At 43.0% G+C, this 16168-nt stretch overlaps 1 protein-coding gene across 11 annotated transcripts in view; it reads left to right on the top strand.

Moving 5' to 3' along the window:
* Positions 1-16168, top strand: part of LOC122834350 (membrane-associated guanylate kinase, WW and PDZ domain-containing protein 1-like) — a 141121-nt gene that overhangs the window by 94464 nt on the left and 30489 nt on the right. For all 11 annotated transcript variants that reach the window (XM_044122723.1, XM_044122720.1, XM_044122715.1 and 8 more), the window contains exons 10-13: positions 522-638; positions 3559-3744; positions 3831-4487; positions 16081-16112. In XM_044122723.1, coding sequence (XP_043978658.1) covers positions 522-638; positions 3559-3744; positions 3831-4487; positions 16081-16112 — 992 coding nt within the window. The remainder of the gene's footprint in view (positions 1-521; positions 639-3558; positions 3745-3830; positions 4488-16080; positions 16113-16168) is intronic.

The raw sequence follows: 16168 nt of genomic DNA, 5'->3' as shown, positions 1-16168 counted from the left end.
AGTATTTTCTTTTGTTGTGTTATATAGAGGTAAATAGTTGTAAAAATGCTTAAATGTCTCATGTATTCAAAAGTACATTATTTTCTAAGCACTTTATGGAGCCAATATACCTCCAAGCAACCTCATGCTGTTGAGGATTATTTACTGAAGTCATAAAACCACATTGCCTTGTTGGGAGCTATGTGTGCAACCTAGAAAATTCCTTAAAATTGTCGATGCAAGATGTGAAACATCTACCTGGTGGGCATGAACATTTCATTTCACGAATGAAATGTCGTCTGTTTTATCAAGAAGTCAGGTGCGAAGCCAGCAAAAGAGCGAAGGTAAGACATGGCAAAAGGGGGCAATGACCAGCACCCAGTCGAGCTGTGCTCCGTTTTGAGCTTTTTAACTCCTTCGTCTCGTATTCTCAGTCGGCTTCAAAAGAGTCAGATCTTGTCCTGGAGCCGAAACAAGCAGGATCGCTATCCACCTAGTTATTCCCCCATCTAGAGAATGTGTGGTGTGTTTTGCTGTTGCAGAATGGATTGAGGACTCGGCATTGGCAGGCGCTCCCCTGGCCACCTATGCCGCCAACCACGAGACATACAGGGACCCTCAGACGGGTCCACCCGTGCCCAACGCCATGGGACAAAAGCGTAAGTTCTCTTCCGTAGAAATAAAAATGTGCACTCATTATCTTCTTCCATTCTCTTACCCTGAACAGCCTATTATGTGCTAAATGAGATTTAGCTCCTACTGCCATTTCTTTCTTCCATTGCCTGAGGCTTTGTTTTAGATTTCGCAATGAAAAACCAGCCATGAATTGACACTCTGAAGCAATTTCATTTATTCTTAATCAATACCGGGGGGCAAGGGAGGGGGGATTTTATCGCATTCAAAATGTGCAGCGGGGTACATTTCGTACGAGTGAGCACTCGAAACGGTGTCAAGATTCTGAGGAGACGTCCTTAATATAACCGTGTTCTGTACAGTTTTGTAATGTTCCATGTTCAAATCAAATAATGGCCTGATTTCACCCATCGTTTAGCGACGCACACACCTCCAGCTGCAGCGGGTTTCCTTCTCATCGTTGCCAGCTCCTTTCATGCCAGCCTCCTACTAGCAGCCTGTCTAATTAGCCCAGTCATGGCTTAGAATTAACTGCCTCATTCTGGAGCTCCCCTTTTACTCTCCATAGCCTCTCCGTCGGGTGCCTCTGTCTTTTGTTGATCTTTGTTTTATAGCTCCCTGTCTTGCTGGGTTCTTCTTAACTACCTTCCCTCGGTTTCTCTTGTCTTTCGGTCCATATCCCCGTCTCGCTCTGAGCCCACTCGTTTCTGTCTCCTGGTCCAAGGCCGTCGTACCCCCTATGTTGTTCTCCCAGACAAAGAAATCCTTTAAAATCTCTTTATCTGACTCCCTGAGTTCATGTTTTTTCCCTGACTCTTGCTCCTTTCCCTCATGTGCTGTGAATACATCAGCGGACAGTTTGGCTGTCGCGCTCCTTTTATAAAAAAGTAATGTTGTAGAGTGCGCCTGCGCACAGACAAGCGTTCACCACAAAATGTCACAAACAGAAGGACACAGCTGACCCAAAGGGTAATGTATTTTTCATTGTATGCATAAACTATGGTCCTGCCTTAACACACGTCTCGCTAACGTTCCCTCTCTCCATCGACGTCTTGCCTTCTTTTTGCTGAAATTCATTTGTCGGAACCAGATGAAGTGACATGTTGGATGCAATATTTCATCACACGGAGCTTAAATCTTGTTTTGAAATAAAAGATTAGGCTCATTCAGTTCAGTTCAGAAATACTTTATCCTGAAATGAAATGCTTTCACTCATGTCATCCAAGTGTCCTCAGTCAGTCATTTTGGATGGTGATGCTGTAGGCAGGATGGATCTCCAGTAGCAGTCAGTCTTGCAGTGAATCTGAGGAGGCCTCTGACTGAGGATTGTTGCTTTAAGACAGTCTCATGACTTTCATTGCATGGTAACAACCCCATTTCCAGGCAGCAGAAACGATATTCCACAGCGGCATGTCCTGAAAGACACCAAGAACTGCTAATCCACCTCATTTGCTTTTGCCGCTTCTACTTGAATCTCTGCCCCAGGCGCAAGACTAGAAAACAGAAGATGTTGGAGTCCAGGATATAACCCTTGTCCTTTAAGATCAATGGGAGAGATGACTTGAACGCCCTCCTTCTCTCCCTGTTCTTTGGTCCTGCTCCGTATCCATGAAGCCTCCTTTTCACCTCCTCTGGAATTTGGAGTCATCGCTGTAAATGCCAGGCACAGTTTCACAGTGTTTACACAAACTTTTTGAAGAAAAACATACAACAATGTCCAGCATCTTTTAGTAGAAACTGACTTGTTATAAATTGAGCCAAAATATAGAAGCAAAACGGTCTAATTTTAGTTATAGTTCTGTTTTACACATGTTTATTTTGCAAAAATCCCTTTTTGGATTTCTGCTTTTTATAGAGCAGCACAGGGAGTCTGTCGCTTCTGTTTGGACTGGCTACCAGTTGGACTCAGCACCTTGAAAACCCTGACCCCCACAGCTTTCCAATTTGAGATTTTAAACACACTGCCCGTTCTTGCATGACTAGAACATCTTCAGAGATTTTCCTGAATCCATGGCTGGGACTTTGCAAACATGTGGAAGAATGTGCTCTGTTCTGATAAGACCAAAATCGGAAATTTTTTTCTTTCAAGTATAACCCTGTGTGTGGCATAAAAATCTTAAAAAACAAAACAAAATCATACTTGTAATGAAACAAAGAAGTGGCAATATCACACTGTGGGGGATGCCTCTATTCAGCAGGGAGAGGGAAGCTGGTCAGAGTTGAGGAGGATACCTTGAGCTACATATCTCCTAGCAGGGTACCCCTAAACACATGAAGGAGCCTGACTGGGAGTGCTCAGCAAAAGATGGAGGGAGAGTGTTACTGCTTATTACTGCTTATTACTGCTGATACTTTTCCTGCCGCCTCATTTAAAGGACCTAAAACTGCAGGATTACTATAGAGGAACATTTTACGGTCTGTTGGCACAATGTATCAATTCCAGGATTATTTTCTTTAATTCTTCACAATAAGAGTCGTTGACTAATTTTGCCAGATAAAGTCTTGTTCTGGATGGCACCATTAGAAGGCAGATTTATTCTGGCATCATATTACCAGATCTCAAGCCAGGGGTTGTCCTGACTATTTGTTATTTGGATCAGGCCTACTTTAAAAGAATAATCACATCAGACTAAACAAAGAATAAGCAGAAAAACAGCTTGGATTCGTGCCATTACCCACACCTCTATAATGCTTGGCCAAAAGAGTGGGTTGACTGCAGGCAGACGGCTTATGGGAAAAGCTTTGGCACAGGATATACTTAAAACCTTGTGTTTGCAGGGAAGCCGATGTTAAGTGTTATTGTCTTTGGGCAATACTAGCAGATGTAGACCACGTGTGGATCCTTAAGCAGCTCTCTTAAGGATCCACACCAAATCCTGTTAGGCCTGATTGAAATTGTATGTTTTCACGTAAGAGTAATTAAAGCAAAATTATCTTTGTGTTCAGGTGGGAAGCCTTTCTTTACTAGGAACCGTTCAGAACTGAACGGGACCTTCATCAATACCAAACTGAAGAAGAGCCGTCGAGGGTTTGGGTTCACCGTTGTTGGAGGCGACGAGCCGGATGAGTTCTTGCAGATAAAGAGTTTGGTTCTGGATGGACCTGCGGCCCTTGATGGGAAGATGGAGACAGGTTGGTGCCGTTGCGTTTATCATTTGCGAAGAGGGAGTACTGGTTCAGTTCAGTCACTGCATGCCCTCTTTCTCTCCACCTTGAAGGGGATGTGATTGTGAGTGTAAATGACACCTGCGTGCTGGGCTACACGCACGCCCAAGTTGTGAAGATCTTTCAGTCCATCCCAATCGGCTCCATGGTCAACTTGGAGCTGTGTCGTGGCTACCCACTGCCTTTCGACCCCGATGATCCAAACACCAGCTTGGTAACCTCGGTGGCCATCCTTGATAACAAAGACCCCATCATCGTCAACGGCCAGGAGGTCACAAGCAGCTACGACTCTCCGTCCAGCCAAGGCAGTCAGAGCACCAACGGCCCAACCAACGGCGGACCGCCTCTCAATGGCTTCCCCCGACCTCACAGCCCCTCCACCGAGGTAGCGTCCGATACCTCCTCCCAGCTCGGCTACTCTAGCGACGTGGTAACCCTGGCTTCGTCCATCGCAACGCAACCAGAACTCATCACTGTGCACATGGAGAAAGGAGACAAGGGCTTTGGCTTCACTATCGCGGACAGCCTTGGCGGTGGAGGGCAGAGGGTGAAGCAGATCGTGGACTACCCTCGCTGCCGTGGCCTTAGGGAGGGGGACATCATCGTCGAGGTGAACAAGAGGAATGTGCAGAGCATGTCTCACAACCAGGTGGTGGACATGCTCAGCAAGTTACCGAAAGGCAGCGAGGTCACCATGCTGGTGCAGAGAGGTGAGCAAATGCCTGATCTTTATTTTTCTTATACATATACATTTAGTCTGTGAATAAGCTTCCAGGCTGCATTTAAACTCATCAGCACAGATGGAAGTGAGAAAGCCAGAGCTGAGATCTATGGCAGGCTCTGATTTATGTGCCCATATGTTGGAGCGCTCCAAAAAACAACAAACCTTTGCCGTGAACGACTGCTCAATGCTATTGACGAAAATAATGGCCTTCTGCCTTACAGGCTGTTTTCACTCACAGAGCTCCTTTATCGACACACACATTTATTTATTCATGCAAATAGAGATTGTTGGGGGGGGAAAAAAAGAGATTGGATTGCGAACAAGGCAAAATAGAGAGCGCGGTGATTATGGTAAGGAGGACAGGAAGGAGTGCTAGAGGAAGTTCAAATAACATTTGAGGAAATGTATGATCATTGAGGTGCTTAGTGAATGGCACTGACAAAAAGAATGTAGTGTCTGGCAAAATTATTCATCACCCTTGATTTTTCTATTTTTTATTTTTTTATTTTTGGTGTCATATTAACACCATAAATGATCATTACATGTGGATTTCATTTTGTGACAAACCTACACGCAGTAGGGCATGGTTGTGAACTTCAGAAAAAAAATAATATATGGTTTTCGGGGGGTTTTGCAAGTAAAAACCAGAAGGTTGCCTATGTATTGTAGAGCCATCGATCACTGCAGGTGCAGCTTCAAGTCTCTGTCGGCTTTGTACATTCCTCCTCATAAGATATTTCAACTTCAGCCACGTTGGACAAAAAGTGTCTGTGAAGAGCAATTTTGGAGTCTTGCTGCAGATTCTGAATTTTACTTAAGTCTAGATTTTGACTGGGCCTTTCTGCCACATGAACTCAACAACCCAAATGGCCATAAATATGGCTGTTTACTGGAGTTCTGATTGTCAACGCCAGACTACCAACTACATACTGCACACCTTCTCCTACCCCTTCACTTTTGTGGATTACCTTGAGTTGGTCTGTTTTAAAATAAAAAGATAATAAAATATGTTTGTATCAGTGTAGTAAAATGTGAAAAAGTCTTAAGAGGTCTGGATTCTTCTGCAACGCAGTGTGGCTGACCTGAAATGGAAACGGCCACGTTAGAAGGAGAAGGGTTTGAAGTGTAAAGAGGGGAAAGAAAGACCCAAAGCGCTGTGGTGTTTCAGGTCAAAGAGTCTGAATATCCTCTCCTATTGTTCTTATTCTGTCTCACACCAACCTTATCTGTCTCCACAGATGCCCTCTACTTCATCCCTCTCCGCTTTGTTTGCCAGTTGACAACCTGTCTAGTTTATTTTGAGCTTTCTGTGTGCCCATGTTAGAGCAAATGGCTTTAAAGATGCAGCCAATTGGGCTTGTTTTTTCTTCTTCTTCTTCTTTCTTTCTTTTCTCTCCACCTACCAGGCTTCACTTTGAGCTGAAGTCTGTGACATTTTGCCCTTAACATAAATTTTCCAAGTTCTTGAGCCGGTGTCAGTTCTTTGCAAGCAGTGCAGCAGCATGTGAAGGATTCTGCTCAAGCTGCGCCACTCACGGCTTTGGTTACGGCCACTGATTGACAATCATTGTTGTGTGGGAACACCAAATGGGAACAAAGCAGATGTGAACAAAGGATAAAAGTGCAATAACCGAATTTCAGGATTTCCCATCTGGTCCCTCTGACGTACCGGTCAGTAATCCCAGTATTGGCACCATTTTCTAGGTCAGATTGTCCCCATCTTGCATTCTAGCCTATTCGTAGAAGGAAGAAAACCGTTTTTTTTTCTATGTGTGGATGTATGGGTAAATTACAACCTCTGCAAGGTGATGCAAGTAAAACTGTCTGAGGAAATTCATCAAGTGAATAGCAACCACAAATGATACCTGTGCCTTTGTGTTACTCTTTCTCAATGTTATACCTGTATCTACATAAAATCATCCATTCAGTCACTCATTCATTGTCTAGCCTCTTGATATGTGGCCAAGAAGAAAGAAAAACAATACAAGTCCTCTTCTCCTTGCGTTTGTTAATGAGCAACATGCCCTCATCTTGATAATGCACCCAAACCCATAAAATAGTACAATCTCACCTTGTTAGTGGATTTAAGTAGTGTCTGTAAAACAGGTTGGACCTTAGTTTATAGTGGGTCTGTCCTTTATGGACACCAACTGACTTTAGCGGAAAAATATCAGAGTTTAAAAGAATATGGACAAATGACAAAAAAAAAAATAAAAAAATGGAACGTCGGCCTATCAGAATATTCTTCAGCCCTGTTTACTGTTAATGAGGAACAAGAGGGGAAGCGAAACAGACATAAAGAGCAAATATGTTTGCTTGTTCGCCGTCAAGGAGATTAATAAGAGAACAACAGTCTGCACTTCTCTCGTTTGCACAGTTAAACACCAAATCCTGCTGATGAAGTGCTCAATTCCTCCGAACAAGGAGTAATGAGCGAGCCGTAATAATTGGAACACTTCAGCGTCGACATCTTCCTTATTCAGACGTTGCTTGTCTGCCTTGGGTAAACACCATTGTCTTCATTTGCTGCTATTATGGCAGATTTCCACGCAATCTTTGGATAAATTGAAAAATGTTACTTCATGGCCGTCCCAACTCTGAGGAAATGCCAAGATATGAAACAATACGAGAGCCACTTACGTTTGTCCTCAGCCTTTTAGGAATATGTTTTATATACACCTATGCTCTGAATTGTTGATACTTTTGCAGTTTTAGATTTAAAGTACTCTTACCAACATGTTTTTCTGCCTGGAAGTGATGTAGGCTGATGGCAAGAAGGCCTTCCAACATCAAGGACCTGGAGTTCTTCACCAAAAACTAATTGTCAAAATATTAGTGGAAACTTGCTAAAAAGCAGATAAACAATCATGTGAAAGGTTTGATTACTATAAGGCTAATTAAGATTTTTCCATTGATTATTATACAGGGTTTTAAAAGCTTTTGACATGCCTTTTTTAAAATGTACATTATGGCAAAGAACAGATCTGTGCATTGTACTGAAGTTGAGTCCAGCAAAAAGAGCTGAGCTTTTCACATGTTGATGTGAAAAGTATTTATTTATCTATTGCTGCATGCATTCTTTGCTACAAATGATCCGCCGTTCTCCAATAAAATACTGTGTTATTTCATTTTAATGCATCTCTTATATTACATAAAAAGATTTACACAAAAAATCTGCAAAATGTGACAATTTTTTTGTCAGCTTAATCGGTTAATCGTCAAAGTAATCGATAGATTAATCTAACTAAAATAACTGTTAGTTGCAGCTCTATTGCACAATCTGTCACATTGTCTGAATCATCTTTCAGACTGAGGTTTGGTTCATTTGTGCCATACGTCTGTGTGCAGTCCCGACATATGCCAGTGAACATAGATATACAAGTAAGACACTTTCCCATTGTGATTAATTACAGATTAGAAGCTAATGTGTTCATTAGCTTTGCCAGATAAACTAAAAGGGAGTTTATGGAGTTTAATGAGCTGAACCCATCATCAGAATAAAATCTTCCATTAGTCAAGATGGACGTACATATGTGGCACAAACATCTTGCCTCTCTGAATTCCTAAATATTTATCATCTTCTTGAATAACCCACTGTATATTTCACACGGCACACTTGCACTTCATCATCCACATTATAGCATGCATATTAGAAACGGGTTCCCAAGCAGCCCCACTCATGAGAACATTACTGACGGTCTCGTCACACTGCCTTAATTACTCTCCTGCTCACAGTCTCTCCGCTGCTTTTCTCTCTCCAGATCCCTCCACCGCCACACTGGCCTCTAATTGGGGTCCTGATGTCAGCTTTGCTTATAAACACCCGCACGTCTTGTTTTCTCTGGTATCCTACCTCACTCTCAGCCTCTGTCAATCAGTCGAGACTGTTTTCCTCCCGGAACCGGCGCTCATTGGTCATGTGCACACATGCTTGGCGATCCACGGTCGTGCATGTATTCTCAGATTAGAGCCAGAAGTTCAGTCTTAATTGGTGGAGATTTGGCCCATCATCTTCCCCTCCACACCCCTGCTCTGTTTTTATTCAGCCTCCCCTCCCACCCGACTGCCAGGGTGTATTCACACCTGCTCGCCCACATGAAAATGGGTCAATCCCCGAGGACCGGCTCATGAGGAAACACACTCGTTTAAAAAATTCGTCTATCTGCTACAGCATGCCCCCTCGTCTCTCTCCCGCTGTTTTTTCCTCACAGTGTGAGATTATATGCACATAAAAAATAATAAAAAAAACCTCTGATTTAACTCTACACCAGCAACCTTTCTAGCATGTTTGTATTTTTTTTTTTAAGGCTTTGTGACCCTGTTCGGCTCAGTTTTAGACTCTTAAACGAGTCCTTTTCAGACAGGAGGGAGAGACATTTTTACATTTAGAAGTTTTCAAAGCAACAGCCTTCCAAGCAACGACCTTATTCTCCGTTTCAGTGAAAGTCAGAAAGGACCTCTGTAACATTAGGTATTCATTAACTGCGTAATAAATAAAGTCAATACATACTGATGAGGAAGCAGATGAAAACCTTGTTAGCCGCTTCTGGTTATTAAACCGTCATGTTTCATCTGGAGATTGGCTGCTATGAACAAAGTTTCTTATTCTTTTTTTTTTTTTTTTTTTTTTTTTTTTTAACAGAGATGCACCAGTCAGAGCTTTGTGGCCAATTTCTGTTCTGATTTTTTTTTTTTCTGAAGCTTTGATCTGCCAATCCTAATTTTAGCTGTCCTATTTAATGGTCTTTAAAATATGTTTTTTTCAAGGTTTCAGCAGTTGTTAGTTATTTATATGAGTAGAGGCAACGGCACAGTTCATATTAGAGAGCAGTCCTTTAAAAATAAATGGTTTTACCAAATTTAGTCGGCTATTTAGCGTTGCAAATTGGTGGAAAACGTACCTCCAACGTGTCTATGGCATTTCAAGCTGGGAAATTTTAGAAATATTCCAAGTTGGAAAATTCCTGTCACAGTTATGGGAAATAAAAGATTTTTGGACAATTGACTCCAAATGTGAAGTAATTTAAACAAATTATCCAGACCTAAATATCAACATTGATTCGTCGTAGGCAGACATCAATGTGATATTTGTAAGTTAGACATTCATACCACGCATTAAGTATATCAACACAATGTTATGGTTTTTTTTTAACCGCAAAGATTTTGTCTGCTGGAACTGGCTTTACAGGATTTAAACATCTAGACAATTTCTGAATATTACAGAAATTTACTGTAAAGCTTTACAGCTTTACTTTTACAGTAAAGCTTTTACTGTAAAAGCAGTAAAAGCTTTTTACTGCTTTTATTGTCCAGCCTTTAATAGCAACTACAGCTGCGCATGTTTTCCACGTCTGCCTTTGGAAATTTCTCAATATGACAGGTAGTCGTAAAGTTGTAGCTAATTTGTGTAAAATCAGCCAAGTCTGACCTGCTAGCATTTCAGTGTTGGCGTGTTACTGTAAGTCATTTGAGGGGTGATAATAGAACACCAACATGTTCCTCTGACAGATTAGTGGAGAGCGGTGCCTGTGTGAAAAGGGCCCTTTCTTCTCTGTGTGTTAGGTTGGGAAACTTTTACATAGCAGCATATCAAGATACAGTTGTTTTAGCATCGTCTTGCCGCCGAGATATATGCGTATATACATTTCTCTCAAAACCACGCAGGAATGATTTATTGCTTCGGCCGTGTCTGTATTTTGTGATACATTGCTCTTTCATGTGTTTAATTACTCTGCTCTAATGGGTCCATTTTCTCTTGCCTATCTTCTCTTACCTCCACTGATGTGCTGCACGTGCCCATAATTCATTTCGGCTCTGAGGTATTTCCATTGTTGAGACTGCTGATTTCCTCTCTGTTGTTCCCTTTAAAAAAAAAAAAAGAGGTGCAAATGTTGCATGCTCCATAGGGACACACACTTGCTGTTTTAGCCTGTCAGTGAAAACTGGTTTCGGTGAAGAATTTCTGCCTCTCGGTAGCCCAGCAGCTCAAACCATTAGTCAGCCCCTGAACAGTAAAAACCTTTCTGCTGCTGTATGGATGCACCTCCTTACTTGTAAGCTGAAGCAGGTGTTGTATTGAATGCGTCATAAGTTGTGCTTGATGGCAGCGAATGCTTGAGGCAATGTGCAGGAAATGGGGAGGATACAGAGCCACAGTGGGTGACGGGGGAAGAGGATGAGGAGTGGATGGAGAGATGATGAAAAGGCAGCATTGAAACCCCAATGATGCTCTACCTTCCTCCCCACTCCCCCCTCACATCTCTTCCTCCATGACTCATCAATCATCAGTGACACATTAGACCTGCTGGGTGATAAGGACTCTCACTCCCAGGAGATGATAGGCTTTTTTTCTCCGTCTTGCACATAACCTGAGGTTGGACAAATGACAGGTACCAGCACTAAAACTGCCAAGTGTCACCAGCTTCATTGAATTGGAAGAATGCCTCGCAAAGTTTACTGACTGCCATGTTCTGCTTTTGGTAATCGGATGCATAAAATCAACCTCAGGTTACCTTTATTTGCCATTCATTTGCATGGAGGGTCTTGAAAAAGTACTAATGCCCCTTGAACTTGTTTTTTTTGTGTGTGTGTGTTTTATTATTATCCTCCAACCATCTTCTACTCTATATATGACTACAAATCTTTTTTTTACCAGGTTTGCATCTGGAGTCTAAATTTCAACCCATTCAGTCAAATTAGATGGAGACCTGAACTCGCATAATTTTCCTCATTTTTTTCAAAATTATGCACTGCTTTTTCTTGGTGTATGACACAAAACCCAAGTAAAACATACATTTGTGGTCGTAGCATTGCGAAATCTGGGGTATGAATACATTGGCATGACACTGCACTGTGCCAGTAGATGGTGTATTTTCAGATTTTGTTGCTCCATCTTATTTGTCCTTGTCGTTAAGCTCTGATAAAAAGAGGTCTAAACTTACGACAGATGAAATGCACTGTCTTTGTTCTCTTTTTTGTTATTTATGGAAACGCAGCTCAAATAGGGTGAAAATGTGAAAGTGGATCATTGCCACACTCGACAGCTACTGTTGGCATAATGGCGGGCAAGTGAACCAACAGCTTTTAAGTGCCTCCTGTCAAAAAGCACTCCATAGATCCGTCACGCACTTTGAAAATGCGTGCCGAACTTTCATAACCCACATAAACAAACTATCAGTTGCATTTCTAAGGTGCATTTAATGTGGACAGGGTTGTATATGGCCATTAAGAGAAGATAAACGCTGATGATGGGTCCCTGCACAGACCAAAGCAGGAAATCAATTCACTGTACGGCCAGGAAGCGTTGTATTTTTTGCTCAGTTCGCATAAAAAAAAATCTGCTGACTGAACGTTCCAATGGCACCATAACGAACAGCACTGCGGTCCGGAAAAGCAATGATGAGGTGGGATGTGTGTGGGAGGATGGGGGGGGGGGCAGAGGAGAGGGGGGATCTGGCTAGCTTGCAAATGATTCACCTCTCGTCACGTTTGGCTTGCTGGAGGCCCAATCCTGTGAAGCGCTGCTTGTTGCGCAGGGGACAAGGCGAGCCGCTTTCTCTCCCCACCTCCACCAGTCTACCCTGTCTTTAGACCTCCACAGCCAGTGGCTGAGTGGAAAATCTCTAACTTTGCACCATCTTTTGTTTCCATGACGATGCTCTGCCGACAGTCTGCGCTGGGTTCCCCTCGGGGTGGATTTGAGGGAGGGAGGGAGGCGGGTGGGGGCTTCGCTTCTGCTACCAGCTAAACAAGTTCTAAATATAATAAAACAAACTTTATGATTTCTTCTATATATTTGCATAGACATATTTATCAGCTTTAAACTAGCTGCAGTCCAACAGACTGACGTGCCCAGCTGATGTGAGCTTGTTGCTTATCCATTCAGCTACAACAACCGTTGCTTGGGAAACGGTCTGCGCGTCGCCACAGCCACCAGGTACTGTCGCCCCGGTGACAGATGGGCCCGCCTGTTGGAGGCCATCACTCTGAGGCGAGATCTACCGTACATGCACACACGCGCACAGCGGATAATCTGCTTAGTAATGTCTTCCGTTTAGTGGCTGTTGCGATGCCAGGTTGGTGCAACAGTTCCTTTCTGCCGACTGGAACCGTACATCACCTTTTGTTAGAGTTCACCCGGTTCAACAGAGCAAAGCCAATCCAAACCAGAGGATTTTTTTTGTTGTTGTTATTTCTCTCAAATGGTACAGAGCAGTTTTTGTCAAACTACAAGGAATTATTTAAACAGAGTATAATTAATTCAAAATGTTATTTTTGGAGAAGCAACAATCAATGTTTTGTGGCTGATTTATGACCTCCAGATTTTCTTAATGCAGTTCTGCACTCAGAACATATATGGATTTTTTTTAAATATATTTTCTGCCTTGGGTGGATATTCATTATTTATGTTAAGAGCGGAGGCGACGTCACACTGTGTGAGAGCAAGCAGTCGCCTGTTCAAAACTATGACAAAAGGAATAAGAGTTGAATTTTTATACTAGTTTTATCATCCTGCCTTATCGGTTATTGAGGTTAGCATTACTATAACTGTTTGTAGTATTCCCACTGAATTATTGAGATTTTCAAATCAGTCATGTTCAATCAAATAATAAAGCAGAGCAGATTTGCTCTACTCCATTCAGCCTTCCTATTATCTGCTGAATGTGTTGCTCTCTCCCACACTGCGGCAATTTGAGTGAACCTTAGGCATGGCATGTCTCAATGTTTTGTAGAAAATATAGTTTGCTTTTAAAGATCTTCTTGCATATCTGAGAAAAGCTTTCTTGGAGTATTCTTAGTTTAGTAACAGCTTTGACACTTTTGAAGTCTAAAAATGAAAATAAGCCTCTTGGCAGCTCTAGTTCATGTTTTACTTTTTTTTTTTTTTTTTTAACCTAAAGGATTTAGCTGAGCACTATCTCACAGGCAGCCAAAGCGCTGTCCAGTTCGCCCACCTGTCTAAAGCCGCTCTTTCCTTCCTCTTGTGTGTAATTGGGTACGGAGGTTGGCCCAAACATCCACAATGCCTTTGATATGAGGGCTTCAAACGCATTCTGCTGCTACGCCTACAGACACACAAAACCCCGCAGATCCGCCTCTGCCTGCAAATGTAATGCTGACCTTTGTACCATTCACCTTTTGTTATTTCTGCCGTGATTTATGAGTCAGTCTTTCAATTTTGAGCCCAAATGTTAAGGCTGGGAAAAGGATGGTTTTTGTCTTTCACTTGAGTTGAAAAGCCCATAACTGGTTGGAATTGTTAATTATTTTCAGAATTTTAACATCTCTGTTACACGTTACAACTTGCTACTTTTTCAGAATCAGGCAGCATCACATTGTCTGCACTTTTGATTGATGACGCAAAATCAAATTCTATCGTAACAGGCTGACCAGAGATGCACTGATTAACTGGAGACGGGGCTTGACCAGTTTTTCCGTAATCGGTTCTGATCTGGGCTTTCTGGGCTTTCAGAACCTTCTATTTTTTTGTTCATTCATTCCCGTCTCAAAATTAAAAAGTATTGTTGTCTTTTAATTATAAACGCATAAACCAAAAGTGTCAAGTTTGGATGTGCTTTTTAAAGATTTAGTCAAGATTAGATAAATTATCCCCCCAACTGGCTCAGATCAGTGCACAAAAAAAAAAAAAAAAATCAGATAATCATTTATTGCATCAACACTAAAACGCCCACTATTTTCATTTCAAAAGCACATTAACAAGGGCAGTGAGTGTGTATATATATATATATATCAATTAATATAAATGGAATAAAACAATTCCAGAATCGTCACATCAAATTCTAAAGAAAACTGTAGGAAAAGTCAAATATGTGCATCTCTAATGTTGACTGACAGCATCCTTTTCCCAGAGCAACAAGCCAGATTTGGATTGACAGCATGATCATGATTTGTGTTAAATTGTCTCAAATCCCGAAGAAATGACTCCAAACAGTCGGGGAAAGAGGGGAGAGCAGGTGGGAGAAAAATGGAGGGGAAAATTGAAGTATGGAGGGCTGGGAAGAAAACTGCTCCAGACGTAACGCAGTCAGAGGTGTCAGCTGTGAATGAACCCAGATGTCTGAGAGATAAAGCAGAGAGGAGCCTGTGTGCACCCATGTCTGAGCAAGATCGTATCCCCTCAGATTCCCTGAAGGTTTCATACAATAGTGGCCCCATTTCCTTGGAAGAAATCGACTCGTGCTCGTTTTAAAACGTTACGCGAGGCTGTTTGTCTGTTACAAGTGTCCACCTATTGTTCAGCTAAAAAAAAAATGAAAAAAAAGAAAAAGAAAGCATAATCTTTGTCCCGTGCGCTGTGTGTGAACGAAGTAGAGAGGAATCAGCGGAGGTGGAGAGGTCAGTCGTATTTCAGCAACAAATTTCCCTCCGTGGATGCGGGCCCGCACTCGCATTCCAGCAGCGTGTCAGTCTTATTTCCCGAGCTCGCCTGTCTGTGATAATGATATTTCTGCTGTGATTCCTTTCTGTTTACTGCTCGCTCACGCAGAAACACGTCTGTCATACCTCAAGCACACTTTGATTTGTGTCAGGACTGCTGCATGCAGCCATCTGATGCTAGAATCCGTGTGTGTGCGGGTGCCTGCGCTCGCGCGCGCGCCTGCAGTTGAATAGATGTTTACCAGCACGCGAGGGAGGGAAGGAGGCAGGCTGAGATGGAGCATAGAGAGGAAGAGGGAGGGAGAGAACGCGATGATGCTGAGGGAAAAAACGGGAGGGAGGACAGTGAACGGCGAGGTGAGAGAGAGGGAGGACGGGTGGGGAAGAAAAAAAAAAAAAAAAAAAAGGAAAAGCCAGCAGGGAAAGGGAGAGACCTGGAGGACGCGCTAACTGCCTATAGATGCTGGAGCCTTCGACAGCGGAGCGCGGCGCTCAGCGGACACAGGAAGATGGTCTCAGTAAGAGGGGAACTGACGGTTGCCTATAATTTAATGTTCAGTATCTTGGACTCCTTCTCCATGGGTAATGCCTACGGCCAGGAACTCCCGAACAAAGCTCGCTTTTCTCTTCTTTTACTCCTCTCTCTTTATTCCTCGGCTTAATTGCTCACCCAGCGTTCTTTTCTCCGCTCTTAGCTCACACTTTATTTTTTTCTTCCTCGAACACACACACACACACACAAGCTTTCTCCCTCTCTCTCTTTCTCCCTCTCGTGCGCGTAGCCGGGGTCTAGCGAGCGCCGGGCTGGATAAGCCCTTGGGGCTGGCCCCGCTGTTTCGCTGCACCAGTCAAGCCAAATGCTGGACGCGGCGGTGATGCAGATAGATCGCGCTGCCTAGACCCCCCTCCCGTCATCCGCCTCCCTCCACTCCTCGAACGCCAGCCGCGGATGGACAAGCAAAGGCACCCAGCAGGGAAAGAGATGAGCTGAGATAAAGGGGGTTGAGGGCTAGATGTGCACTGCTTTGACATTGTTTGGGAGTCTGCGTTGTGAAATGATTTTTTTTCCTTCCTTTTTTTCCCCCCTCCCTCTTCTTTTACTTTTTGTCTGAACATGGACTACAAACTCCATTGGTAACCATCTCCCTTTGTCTTTTTCTCTTCTCTGTCCGGCTTCACAGGAGTGGCACCTGCGAAGAAGAGCCCCAAACTGGTAAGTGATGGCATCCCCACTAATTTTCCACCATCTACCTCCGTCCTCAATGTGCA

Source organism: Gambusia affinis, linkage group LG07 (assembly GCF_019740435.1).
Source record: "Gambusia affinis linkage group LG07, SWU_Gaff_1.0, whole genome shotgun sequence".
In the NCBI taxonomy this organism is placed as follows: Eukaryota; Metazoa; Chordata; class Actinopteri; order Cyprinodontiformes; family Poeciliidae; genus Gambusia; species Gambusia affinis.
This window is presented reverse-complemented; position numbering and strand designations above follow the sequence as displayed.